General features: G+C 36.7%; 1 protein-coding gene across 6 annotated transcripts in view; it reads right to left on the reverse strand.

The window, feature by feature from the left end:
* Window positions 1-589: 589 nt before the first annotated feature.
* LOC149565695 (histone-lysine N-methyltransferase CLF-like) overlaps window positions 590-15,069 on the reverse strand; it is a 162,769-nt gene continuing 148,289 nt past the window's right edge. For all 6 annotated transcript variants that reach the window (XM_089819193.1, XM_089819191.1, XM_089819195.1 and 3 more), the window contains exons 16-19: window positions 2,065-2,112; window positions 1,846-1,974; window positions 1,555-1,632; window positions 590-1,448 (exon numbers count right to left, since the gene is read on the reverse strand). In XM_089819193.1, coding sequence (XP_089675319.1) covers window positions 1,257-1,448; window positions 1,555-1,632; window positions 1,846-1,974; window positions 2,065-2,112 — 447 coding nt within the window. In that variant the 3' untranslated portion in view covers window positions 590-1,256. The remainder of the gene's footprint in view (window positions 1,449-1,554; window positions 1,633-1,845; window positions 1,975-2,064; window positions 2,113-15,069) is intronic.

A 15,069-nucleotide genomic window follows, 5' to 3' on the forward strand; every position in this document is an offset into this window, starting at 1 on the left:
CACAATTGACCTATATAACAATCAAGACAGTCCACCAATTTTTATTTAGAGATTTTATAGATAAGCTCCCAGTGCGTAACGATATCATTTCCGTCCACAAAAAGCACTTTAAAAAACTGCATGGTAACTTTTATTTAAGCAATTTTCAGAAGCTATTCTAAAAAAAGCTCAATAATTATGTGGAATGCCCTGATCATAAGGAGATTCAAATATCAGGGCAATTCTTGTGTCCATTATTTTAATCCACTCAACTGGCTGAGCTAGTTACAGAAGCTACCTGAATTGTTTAAAGAAATCAAGTGAACTATGCTACAAAGGACATAACACTTGGCACTTCTGGGATTCACACCAGGTCTTTTTTTTCTTTTTTCTTTTTTTTGGATCAGTAAACGGCCGAAGCCTAAATTAATTATTGTTATTAATTATTTTATGTGTTAAGCGAATTTGAACCCAAGACCTCCCACATGAGAGGCTCACAAGTTACCATTGTATTGTAGGCTTTTGCCCATACCAGGTCTGCAATTAAGAAACATAACAGAAAACATATAAATTGAAGCCCCTAGGCATAAGCATTCTACAGAACCCCGTGTTAAACAAGAACATAAAGTCAATTTATATCATAAAGTGTAGATTTGACAGTGCAAGTTCGAGTTTACAGAGTGCAAACTTATACAAATCATCTGAAAATCCATCTCAATTTCCAGAACCTCAAAACTGTGTAGTAATGAAAATGTTCATTTAAAAAATTGAGTAGCTACAAAGAAGTTTGTTCAGCAGGTGAAATCTATTCTTTTAAAATCTAGAAAAGTTAGTCTCCCATAATCTTTGGGAAAAAAATGCCTGGAACTGCTTTGAACAAGAATTCACCGAGACTAAATAACAAAGGTCCACAGCTTGGCTGTGCGTCCCCAACCTTCTGCAATAATCTTCAACTTTCTACCTAAACACAGTTTTTTTGGAATAGGGTGATCTTTTTTGTTTGCAGACGGGAATCTACAAAAATAAGACCAGTTGCCTGAAAAAGACTACACAATGCCCATCTTCAATGCATTGCTCTCCCAATCATTTTTTGGTAAAATAGCCGCCAAATCCAGGCCCAATGTGATTACAAATTAGAATAGAATTTTCCCTCAGAGAAAATCAATGTTACAATTAGAGAAGGCACTTCACCTCCAATGAAATATTAATGGTGACTTCTGATGCTTGTCTACAATTAGTTCACAGAATATTAGAATAACTGTCATTCAAAAAAAATATCAAGCTACTTTTTTAGCCCTACCATGTGAAGTGGATGTTTCTTCCCTCCTTGAATTTGGACATTCTGGTTTTCTTGCCCACACTGGTGCTCTGTCTGGCTCATACCTATAATCATAAAAGAGTTCTTCACCTCCTTGTATACGTTCCTTCGCAAATATACCAACTCTATGATCACCAGCAACCATAATCACCTGCCAAAAGATTGCTCAGGGGTCAAACCAGAGGCCAAAAACTCAATTAACAAGCCACCTTAAAAATAATTAGCTTGGTCTATTCCCAAACAAGAGTTCAGTGTACCTTCGCATAACAATTTGGGGTGGGAGAATGATTTGCGAACTTCAACTTGTCTCCCTTACGGTATGCATCAAGAACATACTGAAATTTACCAAATAGTTTATCCAAATCATTTATTAAACTTTTGAATTGAGAAAGCAAATGCATAAAAGCAGAAATTAAAAGCAACATTATTGCATAAATATAAATGTAGAGATGAACATCTACTAATGGCGTATGGTTAGCTATCTGTCATAAAGATGAGGCACTGAAGCATTATATCTCTCTTATGTAAGTATAAAAACTACTGCTTGCCTGATCATTCAGGTTGAAAAGAAAGGAGGAGTTTTCTCTATCATAAATCTTTCCTCGCTTGTCTGCTTCTCGATGTGATATCAGCTCACCAGTATACTCCCCAAGATAGTCATGCTTGTTGACAGAATTCTGAAACATGGTGTTGGAATAAAAGGCTTAAAATATAATTAGCATATATTTGACAACTTATGAGCACGATAAATATAAAATCAAAGGCACCTTCAAAAAGGCTCCCCATCCAGAAACGTCAGACCTTCCAAGCAGTACCTGCACGTTAAATTTTGTTCGAAATTGATAGCTATAAGTTAAAATCAACAGTGCAAACAGACTACTCCTAGATTCTTTAACCTTGCATTAACTGAAATTTTAATACTAACGTAAAATTTAAAACTTTCAAAAAAATTTAAATAAACAAAAGCAGAATGTAACCTTTATGACATAGCTAATAGGAACTTTTTAATCAAAGAAAAGACATTATGATCTAAATCTACTAGGCCACACAGTGTCTGGAGTCTAACCTATGTCTTTATGCAACTGCTTAAGTCTAATTTCTGCTTAAATTTAAGCAGTTAAAGTGATCTCATACAAATTTTTAATTCCCGGAAAAAATAAATTGGAACCTTTCTCTAATGGAGCAGCTATTAATAGTTGTGAAATTGGAAACAAGCTGCAAGGAAAAAGGGGCGCGGAAAATAAACAGCCAAGTGACTTCATTAAGTTTTTTCCCTCTCTTTTAACATTTGTTTTCTATATTTTATCATCACATTGTAATTGCTGACATTATTATAAATGTTAAAAATTATGCATTTAAATTGTCTGCTTAAAAACAAGTCAGAAAAATTATATGTTCACAAAACCACCAACATCACAAATAATAACTAAATAAATTGAACAGTGGCTGGTAGCTATAATAAGCTAAGCAGTCACATGAGGTCCTGCCCTAAATATTTTTGAACAATTGATAAATTTTCTAAGAAAATGTGGGTGCATTTTCTGAAAAACAACTCAGAAGGTTTTTCCCTGTCTAGCATTCAAAACTTCAGTAGAAAAACAAACATATAAACAGAACATTAGGTTTGATATTTAAGGTAAGTTTGTCTTCACCAATTCCAAAAGTTCTAAGAGAATGATATTCTACACTCCACGGAAAAATGGGATAATGGAAATGAGGGCTGTGGGCCATGGAAATGGCCAAATGCACAGTGCATTGATATGCCAAATCAAAATTGTGTAGCAATTGTGAATACAACATTTTATGTCGTTAACTAGTGCCCAATGGTCAAGCAAGCAACTAATGTCAAGTGAGTTTTATGTTTATGAATTGTATTTACTTTGCAATAAATCCGGCTGAAAGAGAAATAGAGCTGTTGTAACGAGATAAGATAAATTTATTGGTGTCCAATAAGAGACCATGGAGATCTAAAGGATGGAAGCCCATACCAGAGGAAACCACCATCACCAGGAGCACCAAACAGTCTCTATAAAAAGAACAACACAAGAAAGCAGAAGACAAAGAACCAAAGTACAAACCACCTAACTACTCCTTACATGCGAGAAGTAGTCAAGAATTGAGGTGTAATGCCCTGGGTGAGAGTGGGTCCCAAGCCATCTTGAAGACCTGTTAGGAGTCAGGTGATGTTGGATATATTCTTTGCGAGGTCTCAAAGACCTAGTGTGAACCAGAGAATGACAAAGAGCTCGTTTTGTTTCCTGGGCTTGGGATCCAAGGGAGAAGAAAGAGGTGATGAGCTGGTTGATAGGAAAAGTCAAAGATGGTTGAGGCTACAAGATGTGATAATGAAGCCATAAGGCCTCTTGAAGATAAAGAGCAAGGCACCGCTGATTTGTGAACCTGAAGAAGGTCGAGAGGGATGTGCACTCTCTGAATAGGCAATAGAAAATAAAGTGGACCTCTATTTTTGCCTCCCCAACCTAGCAAGGACGACAGAACCTCTCCTCCCTATCAATTTGATGGTCAATCTAGATTCATAGCCGATGAGAGCCCACCCAAAAAAGAACCTAAGGGGATGCAGAGGGCATGAGTCCAATAGCGGGAGATGTACTAAGGACACACAATAATGCATCCTAGATATCAATGAAGTGCTTTGCATAAAAAGCCATCCTCGGGCGAAGGTCCCTGAAAGCGTTGCACTAATCATGATAATGTACTGTCTATAAACGTCAGTCCTGATGTGCTCGTTCAACTCATCTTGAGAGGGCAAGAGGTGAGTAGGGGCATCTAGAGAGAATTAAAAGAGGTGGAGATGGTCCAACGAGATCCCAATCGAGCCAAGAAAAGTAGAAACCCAAGCGAACCAACAACGATCCCTGCCAGTAGGACTGGAGCCAATGATCGTCTCAGAAGAGCAATAAGCAAAATATGAATATTCATAGTGACTGTTGGAGGAGTCAATAAAACCTTGCAATCGGTGGAGGAACCAAACAAGATCGAAGATGGTCTTGATCGTGAAGAGATGAGCATCAAACTCCACTAAGATGATACCAAGGGGGCTGGACCGATGACACTTGATAATATGTCGAAGGAGGGTCTAAACCCACTCCACAGAAGCCAAGTCTTACTCAAGCAGAGAATCCCACACAATGGAATCATAGAGGATTGTCGATTTGACCAAAAAGTCCAAGAGGGGAATCTTGGACACGCTATCTTGAAAGTGATGTCTGAATCACTGTCTCTCAAGCATCGTAAGGGAGCCAAGCCCCTTGTTGACCCGAGGTTGCATAGTAGATCACAGACTAAAACGGGGCTCATAAAATTTAACCCCCAAATAAGTCTAGGAGGAAGTGATCTCCTATCTCCTTCCCTTGAAAGTACAAGTGGATATGTGAGATGTTCAAGCGATAGAAGACCATCACTGAGGTCTTGCCTAAGTTCACAAGCTATCGCGAAGCATAGGAGGCCAACTCATCAAGGATTTGCTCGAGTCCCTTAGGAGATGAAGCCAAAAGAAGAACATCGTCTGCAAAGAGTAAAATGGAGACCATGGCTTGGTGTAAAAGGAAACCATCACTAGGGAGTGAGAAGTCTCAAAGGAAGGTCTTGAGCTCATTAATATAGATATCAAATAGAGTAGGAGAGAGAGAGAGAGAGAGAGAGAGAGGCCAACTCTGCTTCACTCGATGATGCTCTAAATACTGTCAAAGAACCCCTTATGGTTTTGAAACTACCCACCACACACTCATATAATCTCACGATAGTTGTCAGAAGGACCTTTGAAATCCCAATCTCCTAAGCCTCTAAAAGAGGTTTGTCCTGAGGACAAAGTCAAAAGCTTTGCAAAAGTCTACGAAGTGATAATACACTTTTGGCAAGCTGTGCCTAGCCTCCTTAATGATAGCCTAAAAAGTGAGAATGTGATCCATGGTCTGGTAATCAATTTGGAACCCTACCTATCCTTTGGCTTGATAGTGTCAACGGTCAAGCTCTCTAAATAAGATAGTATTTAGCACTATGGCGTACAACTTGGCAAATGTATGCCCAATCATGGTGGTCCTATAGTTGCCAAGGTTTGAGGTTGACCAAACCTTATGAATTAGGTAGATGATGTGTCACTAACAAGAGTCTAAAAACCCTGCACAAACCGCTTTGTTAAAGAGCACTATGAGATAGGACCCCAGAACAATGATGCCAAGTTTAAAGAGCTCTGCCTAGAAACCCTCCTTGTTCGCAATTCTGCAATTGTTCATATATTTGACTGCCTCGCAATGTTGTTGAACGTGAAGAGGTGACAGTTGAGCAAAGGGGTGGTTGGCCAGGGATCTCATAAAGAGTGGAGGAGTGGAAGACAAGGGAGCTATGGTCGAGGGTAGGAGAAAGGGCGACGACAAGGAAACATGGTAAACTAGATCTTCGGGGACTACAGAAGAGAGGTGCAAAGGGATCTACGTTGCAGCAGGGTAAACAATTGCTTCTTATGTAAAGAAAGCAATGGTAATCAAGTCTCAATGGAGTATTTAGGAGGGGGTACGAGTGGAGAAGGCAGAGCAAACTGAGCAGTGAAAGGACTTGCAATCCTTGTCAAACCATTGGTTCATAGGACAAGAGAGCCTGTACGAAGGGCTATGGAGGTAGGGAAGGTGCGTTGAGAATAGAGAGACAGGTCAAATCCCATAAGGCGGCAAGAAGCGAATCAAACATGTGGAGGGCTTCCCCAAAGTCACTAAAGGGATCCTGGGGAAGGAGATGCCTAAAGTGGAAGAGGAAGAGGCCACGGTTGCCCTTAGCGAAGCGCAGGGAGGTACAGGTAGGGTAGGAGGTCAACGATGGAGCCCTGAGAGGAAGGGAGGTAGAGGTGAAGGGAGGGGAGGGAGCGGGGAGAGTTGTGGATGGTGAGGCTAAGGAGAGCATGGTCAGCTAGAATGAGGCAGGAGATGGTGAAGTGGCTAACCAAGGGAATGAGGGAGGCAAGGGAAATGGTGTAATCCACAACACTTGTGATGCCGCAGTGGGGCCAACAAGTGAAAAGGTCAAAGCTCGAAAAGCAAGAAAGCCCATTCAAGATAACTATGTTTGAAGACTCACATAACTTCAACAGATGACACTCGTATCTTAAGAGATCCCTGGATGTCCTTAGAAAAATACTAGAAACCCAAAGTGAGGATTAGACTCAGTAGTGCAAGCTAAATCTGACTCGCAACTGTGGAGAGGTACCTTAAAATCTCTAGTCCGTGCATTTAAGTCCCAAAGAATAACGATATCTCCCAAGGTAGAAAATCCAAGTATGTGCTACTCTAGATACTTGAAAGGGTCCTCGTTGTCTGTACTATGGCCTGCATAATGTGAGGAGGCCAATGGAAAGTAGCAAAAAGTCATGAAGGTATCCCATGAGATCTCATGTGATATTAAAGATATCAACAATTCTATTGGTAGTTTCATGATTATTGATCAAGTTTTTCTATGGAAATAATAGAAGGCTTATAACATATATGAATATTCGAGTGAAGATCAATGGGGACCTCGTGAGGATTAGGATGACAATGACCCTTCTGAAGTGAGCTAAACAGTGATGTATGTCTACAAGGATGAATTGTCATAGCTATTGTATTGTTGACATAGGTAGGGAAACAAATGGTGGATGGTGGTGAGCAAGCATATTTAGCTGGTATTTGATGCCAATACATACAATAGGGTCAAATCAAATCTTACATGGGAGGCTTCTATAAACATAGAATTTAATGCTTTTAAGAAATTTTAGGTCTTCTTTGTTGTATGAATTATCCCAAGAAGTTCATTGATTGATAATGGATCCATTAGGTCATTTTCAATCTGTTAAATATCAGATTTAAGGACTAAGGATACTAATCAATTAAACAAAATACAAAATTAATAAAAAGAATCATAAATGCATAAATATACCCATTATACAAGATATACATACGAAAAACTCTGGGATAAATTTTTTCATAAAACATAATTTATTAAACGCTTACAAAATATGGTCTATCATAAATAGACCAAGCCTAGTGATAAGTTTCCTTTCACATAGCCCATAATACCTTAATATGTGTAGTGATATAATAGCCACAATGCTCCAAATTTACACTCTCAAATGAAGGAGAACCTAAATATAGGAAGAAGGATGGCTTCACTATTCACACCTTTTCAATAAACCCCTTTAAAAAATTATTAATAATTTAATAGTAGTAGATCATATAGGATTCACTTATAAAGCATATATTATATAAGGTGTTTTGTTGCCTTATATCAGAACAGTATATAAATGTTAGAAGGGTGAGAACCTAATAAAATTGAATTCAAAACTCACCCTTAACGTAAGTAGGGGGATACAATTGTCAATTTTCATAAAGGAGAAAATGGTACCCTAGTAACGCAGGCCTTCTTTGACAGTGATATATAGGGACACAAATATAAGCTAAGTGATATACTGTTGCCTTATATCAGAACAGTATATATATGTTAGAAGGGTGAGAACCTAATAAAATTGAATTCAAAACTCACCCTTAATGTAAGTAGGGGGATACAATTGTCAATTTTCATAAAGGAGAAAATGGTACCCTACTAACGCAGGCCTTCTTTGACAGTGATATATAGGGACACAAATATAAGCTAACGTGAAGATCATGCATCCCGGGCTACATGAAAAAAAGCTGATGAGAACCTTCAGTAAAAAGTTTCATTATATGGGTTGGTGACAATCGTTTGTATCTTAGGAATGCAGATAACTGCCATGTCCCCTATTTCGCTAATAGAATTTAATAATAAATAAACAAACTAATTTAATAATAAATTATATTAATAATTTATTATTAAATAATACAAGATAATTTAGTATAATATTATAAATAAATAAAGAAATATAATATCTTATTAATCAAAGAACATAATCAATATAGTTATGATTATAGTTAGATAATTATAAAACTAATATACTTCTATTGATCATGTCTCTTGGGATAATAATATAAACCTATTATATAAGGAAAATAAAGTAAGGGATGAAAGAAAAGGAAAATATCAGCCTTAATCGGTGTCAAGGATAAAACATGGGAGATTTACAAGCCAGTTTTGCACAGCGACTGAAGATAATAGTGTAGCCAACTATCCATCAACGAAGGAGACTGCATACTTATGTGACAGGCCACATGATCATAAGGAAGAACAAGAGGATGTTAAGGGTTATCACTTAAGAGACAGAATAAGCCAGTGACAGTGAATTAACTATATAACACAAGTAATTCCAAATGACAAATGCAATACTAATAGGAGCGATATGAATAGCATCAATCAATTTTTACTATCTTTAAAAGTACATATAGGGAAAGCCAGTATTACTAAGAAATATTATTTAACCAAAAGTTTTATAGGGAAGGGAGGAGTAATGATATCAACGGCTCCAATTGAGGGTGGGAAATAATCAACCAAGATACAGAATGTGGAGATTGATATTTGACCAAAGAGAATATCATTATCAAATATCATTGATAAAGTCACTGGTTCAATAGCTATGAAAAATTATTATCAATATCAAAGGCAAGGTGTCAACAGAGATCAACATGATTGTGAAAGAGGATTACATCAAGAATTGAAGATCAACAATTATCACCTGTGCATACAAACCTGTGACTCATCATCAATATTTGTCATCAATATTCGCATAATAGAAATCAAGAAAGATAATCAGAAATAGCAATATTCCAGGAGATACAATTTCATAAGGATGAACTTCCTGATATTATTAACATAGCATGCATGAATTAGTATTGAAGGTTGTGCGATTTAGTAAGGAAGAGACACAAATTATCGGGTGTGTGATATAAGAAGAAATGTTGAAATATGAATGTGTAATAATTATAAATGGATAATGTCTCATATGAGCAAATAAGAAACAAAGTTAGAGGGAAGGCTTAGAGAAGGATAATATATACAAAAAGATCATTCATAAATAAAATAACAAATATATAAATATGTAAGGAGGATATGAATATCATTAGTGGTCTAATTTTTTTCATCATTGTGATTAGTTTAAGGAAGATAAATGTCAAACAATCATCAACAGTTAGTAGCAACAGGAAAGAATGGGAATCATAAGTAACTATGTATGGGAAACTTATTGAAACATGTGCAATTTTAACCCAAGGATCAAAAATTCGCAACACAAGAAGAAGGGACATTACAATAACTCATGAAGATCTGCACTTAGGAATGCATTTGCAACATCCTGCACATGCATTTGCATCTAAAACCACGATTTGAAGCTAAGGTTTGAATCTTTCAAAAGCATTTGGTCATTACATGCAAACACCATGCTAAACCCAATTTTGGAGAGAACAAGTTCATTTAAACTTCTTCCAAATTTTGCTCTTTGCTCTCCAAGTAAGTGTGAGAATCCAGTTTTGTTTGCATTTCTTGCTTATTTTGCTTATTTCTTGCATTCTTTGGATCTTTATCATCCATTTGTTTGAATACAGCCCTAGTTTTTTGCTTCAGGTAATTAAATAAGTTTAGAACTTTTATTTTTTGCAAATGCAAAAGGTCTTCCATTTCAAAAACGAAGTTGCAAACAAAGTAAAGTTTTGGAGTTTATCAAAGTTTGAGTCAAGGAAAGAGGTATGTTTTTATTTTGCTTTTAGTTATTGTATATACTTTGTTGCTTGTTTTTGGTTTGTTTATTAGGAACAATTGGAGACATTCCCTCAAGAATGCAAGTGCATTTTGATGCTTGCATCTTTCATGTTCAATCCATCATCCAAATACATCGAAACTGCATATTCTTACATATGTAATTGCATCCTTGATTAAATTTTTACAGTAAGTAAAAATGATGAGTTTTTTTACCACATGTAATTGCATCTCCTCAACCCAATTTTAATAAAAACTCACATCTTTAAACACCTAAACTCTCATTTTGCACACATCCATATGCTTCGAACTTGCGTTCTTGGCCATCCAAAACAAAAGCCCCATTTTGCATATATGTAATCCACCATCCTAAACCTGATTGTGGCCATTTTTGCCCAAAATACAAGTTGTCTCATTCATTTCCAGCCTTCAAAAGTGTTCAATAAGTATCTAAACCATACACTTATCCTTCATAGATCTATCATTGAAACTCAAAACCCCACAATTTTCATGGATCCAATCCTATCGGATGATGTGTTCACTCTATGGAATTTTCAAGTTACAGCTCAAGATGTCCCAAAAATCCACACCTAAAAGAAAAGGAAAAATGAAATACCAATACAACAAGGATTTAGCACACGCAACCCCGTCCCATGTTTCATCCTCTTTCGATGCAATCATGGATACAGAGATTAGTCACATGGACATAGCAAATTTCTTGCATAGGATCAAGACGTTTTCTAACCAAGATATGTTGTAGATAAAAAGGAGTCACATCCACTTGGTCTCCACCATTCATATGGCAGCCCTCAAACTTGAGTTCCTGTTTGAATGTGCCAATCATTTTGATGTCAGATCCAAAACAGTAAAGGATGCAGATGGGAAGGTCATTTTCAGCTCGCATCCAAATATAATTGAGAAGGTATTCAAGGTTTCTGAAATTCCAAAATATGTGGATTTGACAAAAGAAAACTCCTTGCAATAGTGGAGTGAGAATAAAATTGATTACCTCAACAAGTGGTTGAACTTCTCCAGATGGCCAAAGAGGATACACAAATCGGTGTTCTCCCAAGAGGTCAACGATCTGATCACCCTTCTAAGAAGAGTCTGTGGTCTCCAAGAATCCAATCACTTTGAGACCTAGATATACAAATTTATATATCAAATTCTCGAGTATAGAGAACCCATCTACTAGGGTGAAATCATTAGCACAGAATTAGGTGAACAATCAGTTCAGGTGAAGAGCTCCCTCTCATTTCACATGAACTCATATTTGGTTTGCATTGCCACGACTATGGGAACCTTTTTAGGATTCTCTACCAAGGGAGACTGAGCCCTAGTTCCCGTTTGGAGTTATCATGAGTAGTTGACTCTCACGTAGAGCAAACATCACTAAAGAAGGGTGCAAGATGCATTCTATGGCCATTTCAAGTGTCTTTTCAACAAGGAATTGGCAACAAGGCAAGTTTTCACTTACCTCAGTTTATAAGGCTAAGGCCATGGAACCTAAACTTCAATTGATCACATTGAAAAAATTCAAAGCAAGGGGGACTTTGATTTCAGAGGCATGCATTCCACACTGAAGAGGGCATTCACCCATGTTCTTCGCATGCAAGATGCACAAATAGATTTGCACAGCAAGGTAGATATCATCATGATGGACCATTACAAGCTCATTGTTCAACAAATCATTGATCTTGACTTAATCCGTATTCTAGAAGGAGTTGAGGATGATCACATGATTCTAGACAAAGAATTCCACAATAGCCAACTAGAGAAACTTCTCCCTATTCCCATCCAATAGCAGCAGAAAGAAGCAATTTCTATCTTCGATAAATTATAATCCATCTTGATGAATACCAATACATGGCTGAAAAGAAGAGGTCTTAAGAGAGTCAAGCTGAGAGATGGAATAGATTGGCGTCATTTTGGACCAATTAGAAGGAAATCTCGAATGGAGGTAAAGAGGAAAGGTGGTTCATTGCCTAAAAGCCAAGTAAGAGTTTCAAATTGAAACTCAAAGGAGGAAAAGTTGTAATTCCACCCTCACATTCTTCTCAAGCATCTCTCCAAGCCCAAGAACCAGATAAGGAAGAAGTAATAATCATATGTCCTCCACAACCGCCAAGCAACCAAGAGTCGTCTGCCCAATAGGAACCACTCTTGTTTGCCATTGACAATGATGTGGATTCATTTTCCAGAGTATTTACACCTACCATTCCTATTTCAGAGGTGAATATGTCTTCTTTGCCCCTCTTCTTACCTAAGAGCAATGTGAAAGCTTGTACAACTTCTTTAAAGCTTTGTCTTCCTCTTTGGCCATACCAGAGGGGCAAGTTTCCCAACTTGATACCTCAATTGCAGGGTTCGAGATGTTCATGACAAAGTCATCCTGGAGAACACCCATGGTTACAAATGTCCAAACACAGGCATACATTATGACAACAAAGATACCATTAGGATCGATGTTTGTCATACCCACCATACCAGTTTCAATGGATGAAAGTTTCAGCTTGCCCACATGGTAAACTAAATACGTTAAGATTGCAAAACCTATCGTGGATAAGCCAGCCAAAGAGCTTAATCGTTTTGATTACAAGTTCACTAAAATTGAACTTTGAAAACAATGATAGTTGGGGTGTCAACGAGACACCCCAGATGCAATCTCTACCTTGTCAAAGAAAAGTGATGAAGGCGAAAAGAACACTCATCTAAAGTTGGAGAATCGTCGCCTTCAAAAGATCATTGGCCACCAATCTTCATAACTCACAATCACTGCATCACCTTCAGATCTAGTGAATCGGAGGGCTGAAGTGGCTAAGGCCTGGTTCAAGGAAATCATCACAAAGGGAGTCCAATCAATAAGAAGATGCACTAAGAATACTTGAACGTACCATAGGTATTGAGGGAAGGCTTCATGAGATGCTTGCTTCTTTCCAATCAAGAAACAAACACCTTGAACGAAGATATAAGCACATGGGACAAAATGCTAGAAGCTGATTTGGATGTTTTAATCACATATACATCATTCCATCTATGGACATGTTCTATGAATATCAAGGATTCATGGATCGCAAGGCGCAAGTAATGAAAAGAATGCTAACAAAGGTACGAGAAGCCCATGCAGGCTGCCAAATACTGGAAATTGAGATCATGGGTGATCTGAAGCTAATGGGATGCAAAGTACTCATCCAGGATGAAAACCTATTAGCAGAAGAGGACATGACTTCAGAATTCACTGATAGGGTCAGTGCTGAATTCGACTCAGAGAATTTGGAGCACATACAATGAACCAAGTTGTGACATACAAGTTTACAGCGAAACACCTATGGGATTCCATTGCAAAGAACTATTGAATTGTCAAAACATGTTACACAAATGCAATCAACGTTGATGCCATTTCACAAAAAATGAAAATTCTGAATTTTCCGATGGTCTATGATACATTGCCAAATATAAAGCGTTGGTTGACAATCTTTGCAATTGATTCAACGATCTCCAACATTTTCTTTTAGTTTTTTTTTAGCATTTTCAACTTTGTAGTTTTAGATGATAGATTGCATGTAATCCAATTATACTGACCTTTAGTCATATAATCCAATAATTCTTCTTTAATATTTTAACCTAGTTAAGGTGATTGTGTTCCTCCCACCTTTTTCTCCTCCTTTGCCCATATAAAGGAGTGCCCCTCATAGTAAAAATCATCTTTTTTATATGCATAAGAGCTCTCCCAAACTCGTGCAAGCACAATTGTGATTGTTTAGTACCAATTAGAAAGAAAAGTGAATGCAAAGGGAGCATTTTGTTTCGAAGTTGTGTCTAGAAACAAATGTAGTAGAATCAAATTAGAAGTAGAGAATGCAATTTGAGTTTATTGTCTTTTATCTAAGTTTAATCGTGTATGTGCTTTAGAACAAAAGTGAGTAAAAGAAGTAATTGAATTTAAAGCAATGATTGGAAGTGATTGTGGTAGTATAAACTAGAAGTTGAGACTGTGATTTATATTACTATCTTATATTCATGTGATTTATTAGAATTATAGCTTATCATCTACTTCTAGAAGTATGTGCACCCCAATGGTAGAGATTACCCTTAAAAGAATTGCATAGCAGTCTGTGAGCTTCATAGCCATTCTTATAGATTAGAAAAAGTAGACATCGATCTAAGCCAATACGCTTTCAATCAGCCCATGAGTCGGTGTTTAGTATCGGTATCACTATTCCCGACTGTCAGACAGAAGTGTAGATATAGAGATTAATCTTGCCCAATGCTCGTTCCACGAGTAAGTGGACTCTTTCTTGAAATAAGAGGAAAGAATATCAGTGACACCCCTTTATAATATCTTTTAACTTCTTGCTTACCTTGAGTTGATCTAAGGAACGATGAGAAGGGAAAGCCTTCCCTTTAAAGTAGGAGAGAATTTGTCTCATAATTTGTGGCTGGTAACCCTATTTTGTGATTGAAATTGCATAAACTGTTAGTTGCAAAATATACACCTACCATAGATGATAGCTCAAAGTGGTGATCTATGGTTCTGAACTATATCCTAAAATGAGCTTGTCCTTAAAACTCCAAAGTAGGGTGCCTTAACTGGTTAGAAATCTTTATGCCTAACATTGACATAAAGCTAATGTGTTAAAAATAATGAGAGAAGAGACTGTCTTCACCCATTTTCAAGATAGAGAAACTCGATTTGTGAATGCCATGTTTGTGCATGAGTTGTAAAATGATAGCAACAGCTAACAAATTTTATTACGGCAGAAGCCTTATTATTTAGGTAAGAACTAACTTTAGTTACAGTAAAAACTAGAAAAAATTGCTACAAATTTTAGATACTAAAATGACAAACCAGACTCATGGGTAATTGTTTATTTACTTATCAGAACGGCAATGATTCTGTAATGTCCTTGTTTTAGAGGTAATTTGATTTAATTAATTTAATTAATTAAGTTGTCCAAAATAATGAATATTTTATGAGGATGACTAATTAATTATTTTAATTAAATAAATAAGTGGTATTAAGTTAATTATTTATAAAATTATCAAATAAATAAATATTAAAAGGTAATTTTATATTTAATTAATTTAATAAAGTGACTTGAGTTATAAAATATTTTATAAAGTCA

Source organism: Cupressus sempervirens, chromosome 3, assembly GCF_028749045.1.
Source record: "Cupressus sempervirens isolate cs-2001-9-10 chromosome 3, ASM2874904v1, whole genome shotgun sequence".
Taxonomy (NCBI): domain Eukaryota; kingdom Viridiplantae; phylum Streptophyta; class Pinopsida; order Cupressales; family Cupressaceae; genus Cupressus; species Cupressus sempervirens.